This window comes from Chrysemys picta, chromosome 22 (assembly GCF_011386835.1).
Source record: "Chrysemys picta bellii isolate R12L10 chromosome 22, ASM1138683v2, whole genome shotgun sequence".
NCBI lineage: Eukaryota > Metazoa > Chordata > Testudines > Emydidae > Chrysemys > Chrysemys picta.
In genome coordinates, this window is record NC_088812.1 from 15,596,938 (window position 1) to 15,611,206 (window position 14,269).

The 14,269-nt window shown below is 46.6% G+C and overlaps 1 protein-coding gene across 1 annotated transcript; it reads right to left on the reverse strand.

Annotated features, from left to right (window-relative positions):
• Positions 1-3,456: 3,456 nt before the first annotated feature.
• On the reverse strand, positions 3,457-13,967 carry LOC101938278 (keratin, type II cytoskeletal 1-like). The gene is made up of 9 exons (XM_024106320.3): positions 13,309-13,967; positions 11,296-11,507; positions 9,747-9,807; positions 8,456-8,551; positions 7,272-7,436; positions 6,571-6,696; positions 5,599-5,819; positions 5,022-5,050; positions 3,457-4,916 (listed from the first exon to the last, which is right to left on the reverse strand). The coding sequence occupies exons 1-9, from the start codon at positions 13,882-13,884 to the stop codon at positions 4,204-4,206; spliced, it is 2,199 nt and encodes a 732-aa protein (XP_023962088.2). The 5' UTR covers positions 13,885-13,967; the 3' UTR covers positions 3,457-4,203.
• Positions 13,968-14,269: the final 302 nt, after the last annotated feature.

Genomic DNA, 14,269 nt, shown 5'->3' on the forward strand with positions numbered 1-14,269 from the left:
CTGAAAAGGGGACAACAGCAGGCACGGGGAACAGGACCAAGCACAGCTGTGGACATGGAACAGGTTGAGCTGCTGGCCAGCTCTGGCAACGGCTGGGTCAAGTAGTAAGCTAGCTCCATCCCTCCACCAGTCAGGAAATGCAACCACTCAGGAAGCCCCTGCCAACATTGGCTGTGTCCAGTGTTTTTGCTAGGAGACTGACCCTGCCGTCGCCGGCTCCCTGGCAGGGCTATATGCACCAAATCAATCCTGTTCAAGCCAAGGGACGAAAGATCTGCCCTACCTTTTCTTTGCGTGTCCATTCTCCCATGGCAGCCTCTGGATTGGCTGGACTCAGCTCTGCAATCTCCTGTGGGTTGGTTCTCGGGTCATCGCACAGCTGGCCCCTCTTGTTCTGCAACTCCTGCCTCTAAAATCCAGAAGCAAGAAGATGGCTGTAAGGGAATATCCATTGCCTCGAAGATGGGCGGAAAGGAACCCTGTTGTCTGCTGGTGCACTGGGCCTGGATGACTGACAGGCTAACCTGACTTACAGGTTCAGATCGGAAAGGACTGACATGTTGTCCCCACTATACAACAACAAACAGTTCCTAGAGCCGCTCCGGTTGTGCTGTGGTGCAAAGAATCCTGGGATACGCCCCCAGCAATCATAGCACCATGCCTGCGCACCAGACGTGCCAGTGTGGATTCGGGGGAGCGGCATTTGGTGCATGTACGACCCTGCAGGGTGGACTGTTGGGGTGGGCTTGCTTGTCTTCTGTTCTCAAGCCTGTGAGCCAGGCTGTGGGCGCACCCAGCAGTGTAGACACAGTGGGTATGTCTACACTGTAATAAAACACCCATGGCTGACCCATGTCTGCCTTGCAGGGTGCAGGTTGCAGGGCTATAAAAATGTAGTGTAGACATCCAGGCGTAGGCTGGAGCTTGGGCTCCGGGGCCCTCTCCTCAGCGATTCACAAACCAGGGGAAGATAGGTGGAGGAACGCTTGATCTGGTAGGCGTGCTCAGAGGTCCAGACAAAACGGGTGATGGCAGATGAGGCCTCCTTCAGTCCAGTGGACAGTGTACTTACCTAGGATGTGGGAGAACTGTGGTTCAAGTCTCCCCCTCTCAGAGGTGATGCATTGGGAGGCATGTCCCCCCGACATTTGCTGCTTGGCTTGTACCGAGCATGATCAGTAACACTGCTGAAGCTTGTTCCCCTCACTCTGCCCCCCACAGTATTGGGTGGTCTCTGCTTGTTGAAGAGCAGGCATTGGAAGAGGGCTCTTCCCCAGATTGGTTAAATTCCCCAGGCTATATGGAGTTGTTCTCACGCATTTTCTGGCCTCGTTAATGATCCAATTAAAGCAGAACAGCTTCACCAGGTGAGATTGAGAAGCACCCAGCTCAGAATATCCCAGAGCCTAACCTCTCTGACAGGTTCTAGATCCCTCCACGAATCCTTTCTCCTCATCAGGCAGAAGGGAGGTTTGAACTGGGCTCTCCCACATCCCAGCGGCGTATCCTAACCCCTAGGCTAAAGGGAAGTTACCCCCACAAACTCCCCCTCCATTTTGTGTGGAATTGAGCAGGTGCTTAACTCTATCTTGCAAGAAATGGCGTAGAGGCCTGATTCCAGGAGACGGGTTCCCCTTTGTGGCTCACCAGCAGAGACAGACGCCTCCCTGCGGCCTGGACATAGGTGCCTATCTCTGAGAGAGGGGCAGGGCTTAGGACATACCCCTCTGGTCGGCATCACCCGTTGGCTAGCTTGGGCAACTCCCGGCCTAGCATGCTGGCTTTTGTGGCTCCCGTTCCTAGGCACCTAGCTCATTCATTGTATAGGGAGCTGGGCACCTCACTCGGGCTTTGTGGATCATATGGCTCCAGGGATTTTCTAGGCACTTAAAAGTTAGGCGTTGCAACACCTAAGTTCCCTTGTGGATCTGGGCCTTAGAATCTCGGGGGAGATTTTCTAAGGGCTGGTCTACACTGCGGGTGGGGGGTAGATATCTAAGCTACGCAACTTCAGCTATGGGAATAGCGTAGCTGAAGTCGAAGTATCTTAGATCGATTTACCTTGGGTCCTCACGGTGCGGGATCGACGGCCGCGGCTCTCCCGTCGACTCCGCTACCGCCACTCGCTCCGGTGGAGTTCCGGAGTCAACGGGGAGCGCGTTCGGGGATCGATATATCGTGTCTTAACGAGATGCGATATATCGATCCCCGATAAATCGATCGCTACCCACCGATACAGCGGGTAGTCTGGACTTACCCTAAGAGACATCTAACTCCCATTAGCCCCAGCTAGCCAACGGGTGATGCCGACCAGAGGGGTATGTCCTAAGCCCTGCCCCTCTCTCAGAGCTAGGCACCTATGTCCAGGCTGCAGGGAGGCGCCTGTCTCTGCTGGTGAGCCACAAAGGGGAACCCGTCTCCTGGAATCAGGCCTCTACGCCATTTCTTGCAAGATAGAGTTAGGCACCTGCTCAATTAGCTGTTAATGGGTGTCTCTGAAAATCTTCTCCAAAGTCTCGCTGAAAGTCAGATTCCTTAGTCCTACAGGTGCTCTTGAAAATTGTTTCCCCTATTTACAAAACGACCACGTCACAGGGTCCGCTCAGGTTTCCACCCCCTCGTGCCTGTGCCCTGTGTTGGCTGGTTAAATAAACAGTCCCCACACCTTCTTCAGTGCTTCACCCTTGTGTCTTTATTTACAGTGCAACAGTGTAGTCCCCTGTCTTCCCCCAACAGCTATCTCCAGTCAGACCCTTCCCAAGGTCTCCTGGCCCATGAGGCTCCTTTCCTTTGGCGAGGAGACAGAGATGCAACCCTCCTATCCTCTTCCGGGCTAGCCTCCTGACTGAGCTTTCCCAATGGCTTTTATAGCCCCGCCCGTCCTCAGCCCAGCTGTCACTACTTAACTCAGCTCAGGCCTGGTGGGGGGGGGGAATCGATCTAAGATGCACAACTTCAGCTACGAGAATAGCGTAACTGAAGTCAACGTATCTTAGATCCACTTAGAATCACTTCCTTTGGATCCTCGCTGCATGGGATCAATGGCTGCCGCTCCCCTGTCGACTCCACTTCCACCTCTTGCCGTGGTGGAGTTCCGGAGTCGACGGCAGAGCGATCGGGATCGATTTATCGCGTCTACACTAGATGCGATAAATCGATCCCCGATAGATCAATCACTACTCGCCGATCCGGCAGGTAGTGTAGACGTACCCTCATTGCAGTGAGCCAGTCCTCATTAGGGCCTGCAGCTGGGTTCTCTGCTGACTGCCTGGGTCCCCACACCTGGCCTCCCTACCAGAAAACGGAGCTTAGCCAGCATTTTAGCAGGGCTTTCAAAGGGGTTTTACTCCAGTCCTGCCACAGACCCATTTGGGATTTTCTGTTTGGCCATGAGCAACTACTAACGTATTTTGAAACCTCAGAGGGGAAGAAAAAACAACCCTTCAGAAACAAAGCTTGAATTATGCATTCAGTTTATTGTAGATACAGCAGAGAGTGTAGAGTGCTCGATAATAAGCAAAGGACAGTCAATGGTGTTCCAACTGTATATACAGAAAAAGCACAAGACCTTTCCATCCAATATACACACAGGAATAACAACACAGACATTTAACTGTAGATGAAGCAGACAAATGCTTATCTCTGGTGTAATTACAATCAGTTTTAGCAAAGGTCACCGAGTGGATGCAGCAAATGTAATGGCAGTGATTATGCAAACTGATCAAAACCAGCTAACCCTCACCAAAAAAAAGCAACAAAAAACTGATTCCTGGTGTCATAAGAGAAGCTAAGTGATATCTGCAGTCTGATCTTGAATGGTTAATGCACTGCTTCCCTGGCTGAAATGCTTTACCATAGGAGGAGGAAAATTCTGGGTCCTAATGCTATGTGATCCCAAGTGTAGCTAATGCAAGAAAACCCAGAGTGAGAAGGGCAAAATTATCAGGCAAAGGAGCCTGGTTTAATAGCCAAGATAACGCCTATAGACAGCCACAGACTCACTGAACGAAAAAGATCGTATCTAGCACTGCGTAAAGTTTCTCTAAAAGGGGCATTTCGAAGAATGTGGTTTCTGATCATACGAATTGCATTGGACGCAGGTTTTTCTTTAATTTGTCAATGACAGGTTTGGTGATGCATGTGGCTGTCAGAAGGCAGGAAATACTTTTCATTACAGCAAAGGAGACTTTTGCGTTTGGACTTTTATCGGATGATCCTTCTGCTTGAAGAGCTGACTGATACCATGCGCGTACCCGAGCTGTATGCTCCTCCACTTCCACCACCGCTGCTATAAACTCCACCACCAGAACTTCCTACACCGCCGCTGCTATAAACTCCACCACCAGAACTTCCTACACCGCCACTGCTATAAACTCCACCACCAGAACTTCCTACACCTCCAGAGCTAAAATGTTCCACTGAGGAATGAATTCCACTTGCACCTCCAGAGCTCCCTACTGCATCTCCAGAGGAGGCTACGTCTCCAGAGCTGCAAACCCCACCCACAGAACTGACTCCGCCTGAGGAATGGTATCCCACATCACCTCCGGCGCCTGCACTCCCGGAGCTGCCCACTCCACCCACGTGACCGCCAACCCCCCCGGAACTTGCAAAATCAGAGCTGAGCACACGTCTGTAGCTGTATCCCCCACTTCCAGAGCTGAATCCTCCCAAGCTATACCCAATTCCACCACTGCCTAGTCCTCCAGAACTATATCCCCTTCCTGAAGAGCCGACGGCGCTCCTTGTGCCATAGCCACCTCCCATCCTGGAGATGCCTTCTGCACTTCTGGAGCTGAATCCATCACTGGAGGCAAAGATTCCAATTCCATGGTTGAATCCTCCCTTTAGAGGTCCACAAACACTTCCAAAGCCGGCTCTGCAATCCCCGATGGTATGGCCACCGCTGACCACAGCTGGGAGAAAAAAAGATGTTCAGTCACTTAAACGGCAGCTTCGAAGCTCTTAAAGAAATCTGACATGACTTCTACCAAAACAAGGTGAATCCTCAGTTTACTTACCGACATTCGTGGGGTTCCCTGTACATATCCTGTTAAGGAAAGAAAAACAATACAGGTAAATGACCTCATATGCATTTAGCAACCTGTAGCCAATGAGACCTTAGGTCAATTTTCAAGCATGCCTGGATAATTAGGGATCTTAAATCCTATTTTCAAAAGTGACCTAGACTGGGATTTTCCAAGGACTTCCAGGTATGTAGGCACCAAAATCCCATTGAAATTCAGTGGGAATTGGGTGCCTCTGTTAAGCTCCTTTGAAAATTCCAGCCTTAGGAGCCTATGAGTCATTGAAAGTCAATGGGGCTTAGACTCTTAAGTGCCTATCTCACTTTTGAAAATAGGGCTCAAGCTCCTAAATCGCTTAGATGCTGTTGAAAATTTTACCCCTACTATCTTTAAAGAACTCATCTCCTTCTCTTGGACAAACTCTTCCTCCATAAATCAGACCGTGTCCTGAATCCGGATGTTGCCATATTATTCATTTTCTTTCTTACTGATTATATTAACTTTGTTCCCGTCAAACGCTACTGGGGCTACTTGAAATGTTACCGTGCTACAATACATATGAGGTACTTACCTGGTTTCTTCTCCTTCCAGCATTGTTCTGTATGTAGCTATCTCAATATCCAAGGCCAGCTTGATGTTGAGTAGCTCGTGGTAGTCCCGCAGCATGCAGGCCAGTTTGTCCTTGGCCTTCTGCAAGGCGTTCTGCAAATCAATATGCTTCTCTCTGGCATCTTTGAGGGCGCAGTCGCCTCGCTGCTCAGCGTCAGCGATGGCCGTCTGCAGACAGGCAATCTGTGAAAGGGTGAGAGGGGGGAAACCAAAGGGTCATTGTGCAGCTCTTCACCCTACTGCAAACCTCTTTTCTAAATGCCCATTTGAATCTTGAAATCGATCCGTTTCAGATGTGCTTCCACCACCTGTCTTTTTTTGTCTGCAGCCTTCTGTTGTGAGCTCAAGTGTTACTAGCAATGAACATCAACATTAAGCTTGCAAACTTGAGCATTCATGCAACGCCGGCTTTCAGGTCACATTCTGTGAGCATTAGCACCAGAAACCTGAAGACGCTAAGCACGCTGCCTGAAACAATGGTGTCCCGATTCCCAATTAAGCCCCTCGGGGCACCTCTGAGATACCAATAATAAACAACACCAAGCATCTTCTATGACCTATCCCAAGTAAATGGTAAGGAAATGAGGAAGTAAAGCTCAGGTTTGAAATAGCTAACAGAGCAGGTGAGTATATACCAGTCATATTGCTATTGGATTTTAGAACAGGGTCCATGGGTTGGCTCCTGTGCTTGTGTCAATAGGTTTAACTCCATTCAAGTCGATGGAGTTATGCTGAACTCTGCCAGCTGATTCCTGGCCCATATAGACTTGCCACCGTTGAAATTCACTCCTGTGCAGAGGGTCAACCATCAGGGATTATTCTGAATTGGCACTTAACTGGCCTGTAGATCTTGTGCCGGTTCTCTGAACAGCTGTGAATTTTACACCAAGGCAAGAGCAATCAATCCAGGAGAAAGCAAACAAATCTATCCTACCTCTTTCTTCACTTTATCAGTCTCGCCCTGCAGTTTGTGGATCAGTCGTTTCAGCTCTGCTATTTCACCCTGGATATTCTTCAGGTCATCGCAGAATCTGCCTCTGTTGGTGCTCAGCTCCTCAAGCTAGTATTCAGAACAAGATAATTGCTATACATTAATCATCAGCCATTCCAAGACAGACGGCAGCTGTTTTGAGTCTCATAGAAACCTCTGCTCATGGGAAAAGACACAGCTGTGATATGGGTGTGAACAAGGCAAGGCGTCATCTGGAATTCATAGATGGGCCCAAAGTTAAGTAACTTAGACTGTACCCTCTTCAAGACCAGGACTGTCTTTTTGTTCTGTGTTCGTCTTGATCCATAACTGGGACTTCATAATAATAATAATTAATGATATATCAAGGTCGGGAAAGAGCATCCCAGTTATCGATCACTGCTTCGTACTAAAATGATGGATGTGGATAATTTTTCATAAATATCCCACTTCTAGCTATTAAGCGGATTGTAGAGGTGGATGGTCAATGTGCATCACGTCTTCAGAAGACGTGTCACTGCAACTGAGCAGGGCGAAGATGTTTTTTCAGCATGTATCGTACGTTGCGGAGAAAGAAATTGTCCCATGCTCATGATTTTGTGGAAGTGGTAGAGTGACAAAATTACGGCTTTATCTCCATACACTATAGCTTTGTGATTACTCACTCTAGTTTGGTAGAACGTCTCAGCTTCTCCTTTGCTCTTTTGAGCGATCTCCTCATAACAGCATTTAACACTGTGGATAATGCCACTGAGGTCCAGGTCTCGGCTGTTGTCCATTTCCAAAACAACGGCGGTATCGCAGAGTTGGCCATCTAGCTGAGCTCTCTCCTGCAAGTTGCATAAAGTCTCAGTCAGGTATTAATGTTGGGGCCCCTTCCCGTACAGATCCCCTCATCCACACTCCCATGTGTTCTGTCAAGAACCATGCCCCTAATTTATTTGGCCAAACTCTGAACATGTAAATAAAGCCGCAAAGAAAAGAGTTTTCCCTTAACCAGAGTTACCCGGTAGCTGGTCTGTTCCCAGCTACTGCCGGGTGTGAGGCCTGGTGGATGGAACCTATTTGCCACAGTGTGACTTTCTGATGAAGGATGGAGAAATCCCAATGCAGAGATTTACAAAACAATATCACTACTTTATTTTGCCATTCTTTAGACTGTGAGCTTTGTAAGGCATTGGGCCTGAAACGCTGCTACTGCTCACCTCGTATCATCATTTAGTTTAAGTCAATGGAAAGTGGGTGTAAAATGCTACCCTTATGATTCAAACTCACTATGCACAAGGGTACACGAAGACACAACGTCCAAGGCTGGGGCTGGTTGGATATTTTCAGACAAACTTTTTCTGATGGAAAATTGGGTTTCTGGCTAAACAAACTTTTTTAGCAGAAAGTAGCTGTTTCCCATATATATATATATCAGTTGGAACACTGAAAATCTGACCGTTTTCAGAAGTTTTTCTCCAAACATTTTTCGGTTTGACTGTTTTTGGCTGAAAGTTGTTTGGTTGTCACTGTTTCAATGAAAAGTCAAAATTTTCCATGCAAAAATAAACCCGATTTCCCAACCGGATGTAGGCAAGACAGTCTGTCCCTTTGTCTCCATGCTTGTCTGAAAGCACGTGGCTTTTTTAATATAATAATTTTTATTTATAAAGAAATATCTTGTATGTAGAGTGATTGATAATGTTTTCTGGGAGTGGCCACAGGGTTAGAAATGTTATAAAGAAAATTATTTTGCCTGCATTAGGCTTCATCGTAACAACCCTGAATGCGGTTTCAGAAAAGTCATTGATTAATATTGCGTTGGGACCAATCTCCAAGTGGCTGGAATGGGCAGAATGCCTACCTCAATAAAGATGCATTTCAGGAACTCAAAGTGCTGTCTCAGCTGCAACAGCTTGGCCTCCAGCTCCTCTTTGGTCATGAAGACACAGTCCACATCCTGAAAAGCAGCCCCAGGCAATCAGAAATGGTATTGATCCAAACACGGAGAAACATAGCAACAGTGGCAACACCCGCAGTCGTCTTCTGGTCAGGCTTTTGGAGCATGTCGTCTCAGAGGTGAGGCTTCCTCAAGACCCTCTGACGTCTTATAGGGAAAAAACTAAATATCTTCCAAATCCATGGAAAGATGATGGTATTTTTTTTACAAACAGTGTTGGCCTGGTCACACAAAGGTCACTTTACACCAATGTGGCCATATAAATGTGCCTTATATCAAGTGTAGATCTAATTCATTGCCACATTATGGCCCTTTTACACTGTCAGAGTGGCGTAAGGGTCTTTGGTGTAGATAAGAACCAGGCACTACAGGCTCTCTTCTTCCCTGTGTTTGAGCTCCTCGGGGAATGCCATCAGGGGATTGATATGGCACCTGAGTAGGGGATACCCAAGCCCCTGCAACATTTAGGGCAGCCCTTTGACTGCTCAGGCATCTACCACTGTCAGAGAATCTACCTGGTTGAGTTCTGCTCTACCACCCCCACTCTTCTTTCCCCCATCATGCCAGGACGTGGGGAGGGACAAGCTGACACAGCTGCCAGCTCTGAATTTATGGCAGCAAAGAACTTCCCTCCTCAAGGGGAATCTCTGTTGGCCTTTTAAGGCCAGGGTCCAGCTCTATCACATGGTTCATAGAAATGTAGAGCTGGAAAGGTCCCCAAAAGGTCGTCTAATAGTTCATCCCTCTTCACTGAAACAGGGTAAAGTATGCCTAGACGTGATTTAATAAAACCCAACACCGATTAGTGATTGTCCAAAATGAATACTGAAAATATTATTTTTCATCTGCTGATTCCAAAGTGGAAGCAAGCAAGAAAAATGGATAATTTTCCCTTGATGCTTAAAATATGCTTCCTTTTTTACCAATTGTTCTCCATCAAGCAGAGGTGTGAGGAGAACATTAGGGCAAGGTTTGCCCATTCATTTCCTCAAGTATAATGATTTCAAAGACCTTTCGATTCAGTATGTTATTAAACCCTGTTGCAGATCAGTGACTCGGCTGATTTAAACTGGCATAATTCCATTGAAATACAACCACTTCCACTGGTTGAGGATTTGGTCTAGGACCAAGTTTAAAGTGAAATGCCCAAAACAGCTAATTTTGTCTTGTATCACGCTTTCATAGCCTGACTTACCTTCTTGAGCACCACAAACTCATTCTCTGCGTGCGTGCGTTTGTTGATTTCCCCTTCATATCTATGAGAAGAAAGGAGAGCCAATGTTTGACTCTGTCGTCTAAGCCATTAGCAAAGACAGGAAGTGCGATACAAACAAAGCCGTTCCCTATTAATTTTGTACCCTGCTCATTTTTTTATATTATTGTTTCTGACAAAAATACTGATCCTGCCTCAATGTATTCCTACAGTTTCCCAACAGTCTACACTGGGGGGGGGGAAAGGGGGATCGATCTACGTTACGCAACTTCAGCTATGCGAATAATGTAGCTGAAGTCAACGTACTTAGATCGACTTACTGTGGTGTCTTCACTGCGATGAGTCGACTGCCGCTGCTCCCCCATCAACTCTGCTTGCACCTCTCGCGGCGCTGGAGTACAGGAGTTGACGGGAGAGCGCTCGGGGATTGATTTATTGCGTCTAGACTAGACGTGATAAATCGACACCCGCTGGATCGATCGCTGCCTGCTGATCCGGTGGGTAGTGTAGACATACCCTTACTTCACTAATTTCAGTGGAGTTACACTGATGTCAAACCAGAGTAACACAGAGGTGAATCAGGCCCAGCATTTACAAGCTGTATAAATCTCTGAGGTGGCCTCCTACATTGTCATGGGTTTGAACATCTCTGTGTCTTCCTATTTCCATGTAAGTTTATACAGGGAGGCCCATTTAAGCTTTAGTCTGAGTGCTTATGCTGGATTTCCAAAGGCCTCATCCCCTTAACCCTTTTTGAAAATCCCAGCCTGAAACAAGACATAAATCACATGCAGGGTTTGCGCTGGCCCTCTGCACAGGTGTGATTTGCACCCATAGCAACCAAGAAGCAAAGACTAAAAGAACCATCACAAAACAAGTTAAAGAGCCTGGTGTTCCTTATTGGTGGAACCGTGAGCAGCTAGAGCCGAGACACCTAGATGGTAAGATCTTGGGGCAACAATCATCTTTTTAAGAACATAAAAACATAAGAACGGCTATATTGGGTCAGACCAAAGGTCCATCTAGCCCAGTATCCTGTCAGTGGCCAATGCCAGGTGCTTCAGAGGCAATGAACAGAACAGTCAATCATCAAAGGGTTCCATCCTGTCGCCCATTCCCAGCTTCTGTGTTTGAACAGAATAGGGTATCGGTCTGTGACTGGGGCTTCTAGGCAGCTCCAACACAATAATAACAATACCTGCAACCCAGCTACCTGCTGGGAGGTAGGATGAATGAGGTGACAATAAGGAGGAAGGCATAGGGAGGAAATGACACCGGCTGTAGTTTTTGTGGGGTTGACAGCAGCCGTGAAAGTTTAAGTCAAGGATGGCTTTAAGAATCTGAAGAGGAGGTGGACATAGATGAGCCTGTAGCTCTGATATTGGAGAATAGCTGACAGGAAAGGAGGGCGTGGGATTTAGAGTTTCTTGACTGAAACATGGGTGAGTAGCTCTCCCTGTTCCTTTCCAGCATGCACTATGGTGCTTTAGCCCTAGTATACAGCTTTTATCCACTTCACCGTCTCACTTACTTGCTTTTGTACTCATGGACCAAGTCCTGGACGGCCTTTTCTTCATCTTCCAGTCTCGCCCTGTCATGTAACAAACATTCCAGCTGTTTTTTCAGTTGGCAGATGTAATTCTCGAAAACAGGGAGAAGGTCTCTCTTTGCCGGGACGGCATGCTGCTGCAAGAGATCCCACTTCGTTGCCAGCACCTTGTTCTGCTGCTCAAGGCAGCGGACCTGAAAGCCAAAGATGCAATATTGTTTTAACTCTTCTAAAGCCTCCGAAAGACATTAAACCTTGTTAACTGAGGGCAGGTCTACAATTAAAACACTGCATCGGCACAGCTGCGCCACTGTAGCGCTTAAGTGAAGATGCTGTTACGCTGACAGAAGACCTTCTCCTCTCGGTGTAGATAATCCACCTCCACAAGAGGGGTAGCTGTGTCAACGGGAGAAGCTCTCCCGCCAACATAAAAAGGGGATTTTTCACACCCCTGAGCAACGTACCTATACCAGTATAGGGCTGTAGTGTAGACCTGGCCTGACAGAGGAAGTGATTTTTATTCACACTGCTTAGAAACTTATGGGTAATGCTTCTTTAAATAAAGCCCTGCAGAGAAAAGCGGTCCTGGTAAAGCAAGCAACAACTCGGCCTTTTCATAGATTCATGGATTTGAAAGCCAAAGTGGACCATTTGAACATCCAGTCTGACCGCCTGTAAAACACAGGCCAAAGCATTTCAACCACTTCTCTCTATATTGAGCTCAATACTTGTGTCTGATTACGGTATATCTTCCAGAAAGGTATCCAGTCTTGATTTAAAGATATCGAGAGTTGGAGAATCCACCACTTCCTGTGATCGTTTGCTCCAATGGCTAATCGCCCTCACGGTTAAAAATTGGTGCCTGATTTCTAATTTGAATTTGTCTGGTGGTGGCTTCCAACCATCGGTTCTAGTTCTGCCTTTCTCTGCTAGATTGTTTTCTCTCTGTGAAGATTCTCATAAACCGTGGTTCAGTCACCTCTTGATTTTCAATGATAGGAATAAAGAAGCTCCTCTTACACGTTACTGAGTCATTCAAAAGTGCTCCCAAAAACACCCCAGGGGAGAGAGGATTTAAGGGAGGGATAGCTCAGTGGTTTGAGCATTGGCCTGCTAAACCCAGGGTTGTGAGTTCAATCCTTGAGGGGGCCATTTAGGGAACTGGGGTGTAAAAAAAAAAACTGGGGATTTATGTTGCTTTGAGTAGGGGCTTGGACTAGATGATCTCCTGAAGTCCCTTCCAGCCCTGATATTCTATAACATTGCTGATGTTCATCAAAGAAGCTGAAAAACACAACCACCTTGGCCTTCTTCACAAAAAAGGCAGAAACCCTTTTTTTGTTGTCATTGTTGTTCCTTTCCAGGTTACTTTAATGCAGCTGGTTTTATCCTTAACAATAATCATGAATATGAAATTTGCAATGCATCCAACCTCAAAATAACTACATTAAATCAACTTTCCCGGGGTGAGATTCACAGAAGTTGAAAGAGAACTACTTTGTTTTAGTTAAATCCCTGTGTATTTCCACATATTACAGCACAAATACTACTTAAGAGCATAAAATTCCTTCCGTGTCCGTGAGGGCTATTGGTACATACCTAGTTACAAACCATTAAAACACTGTGCTTTGATAGAAAAGTGTCACTGGTCCTATTCTATTTTAGGATTTTATACTGCTACCCATAACCATCATGTCTGAGTGGTATTTGATATATCAATTTTTTACTATTGATTCTTTCTCAGCAGAGAACCATTAAGAGATACTGTGGCTTCCTGGATATTCTTCTGTCTAGGAAGGAAAGGAATATCAACTAAATTAACCCTATCATATTAATATCAACTTTTCCTACACCTCATGGGCCATCAGAGGCCAAGCTAAATGTACCAAAGATGAACACCTCTGACCTCTGGGAAAGCTTGGATCTCCAATACGAAGCTCTGTCTTATCTCTGTTTTTTAGTATCAAGAAAAAGAAAGGCGCTTTATACTCTCACCTTGTCAATGAAGCAGGCGAACTGGTCGTTGAGACATTTTATCTGCTCCTTCTCATGGGATCGTATTTTATGTTCTTCTGGGTCAACCCCCACAGAGAGAGGCTTCAACAGTTCTGGATGGATGCACACCGCTTGGATACCATCACTTCTACCTGCATGTCCGACGCCATAACGTACACCACTTCCAAAATGGTAGGGGGAGTAACCTCCAAAACCAGAGGAACCTCTGTAGCCTCCACTGCCGTAGCCTACACAGCTACCATAACCTGCACCACTGCCAACACCAAAATGGCTGCCAAAGCCCGCACCGCTGCCATAGCCTGCGCCGCAACCGTACCCCCCACCACCATATGCACCACAGTGTCCAAGACCATAGCCTCCACCATAGGAAATTCTTTGACTTCTACCCAGCTCAAAGAGACTTGTGCTGCCAAAGCCACCGCTTTCACTTCTTCCAGCAGGCCAGGACATGGAGCCCGAGCTGGTTCTGCCTCCGCTGAGGCCACAAACGGCAGAAGCCGAAGAGAAGCACCTTCTTCCACCAAGAGAACCAGACGAGAAACACAATCGATTCATGGTGGCTTGCTTGGAGTGAGAATGGAGCAGAATCAGCAAAGCAGTCAAGTGCAAGAGAAGAGCAGACAGTGAAGGAAAGAGCTTTCCTTTGAATCGAGTTAAGGAATTTCACCTTATATATGTTTCAGGAGCTGCATGGGATGCATAAAATTAATTTATAGATTGTGGGTTTGGTTTGCCTGGCAGCAAGAAATGGCTTATAAAGAAGCTAAACAGAGCAAACATTCTATTACACATGAAATAAATGTGAAATTAAAATATATGCTTTGCTTGCAAGCTTCACTTGCAGGACTTATATTTTAATTAATTACTCTGCTTCCTTAAAGTCTAATTATAGTTTAGCCAAACAAGTCAAGGGACTCCTCGTGGCTTATTTACAGGTGAG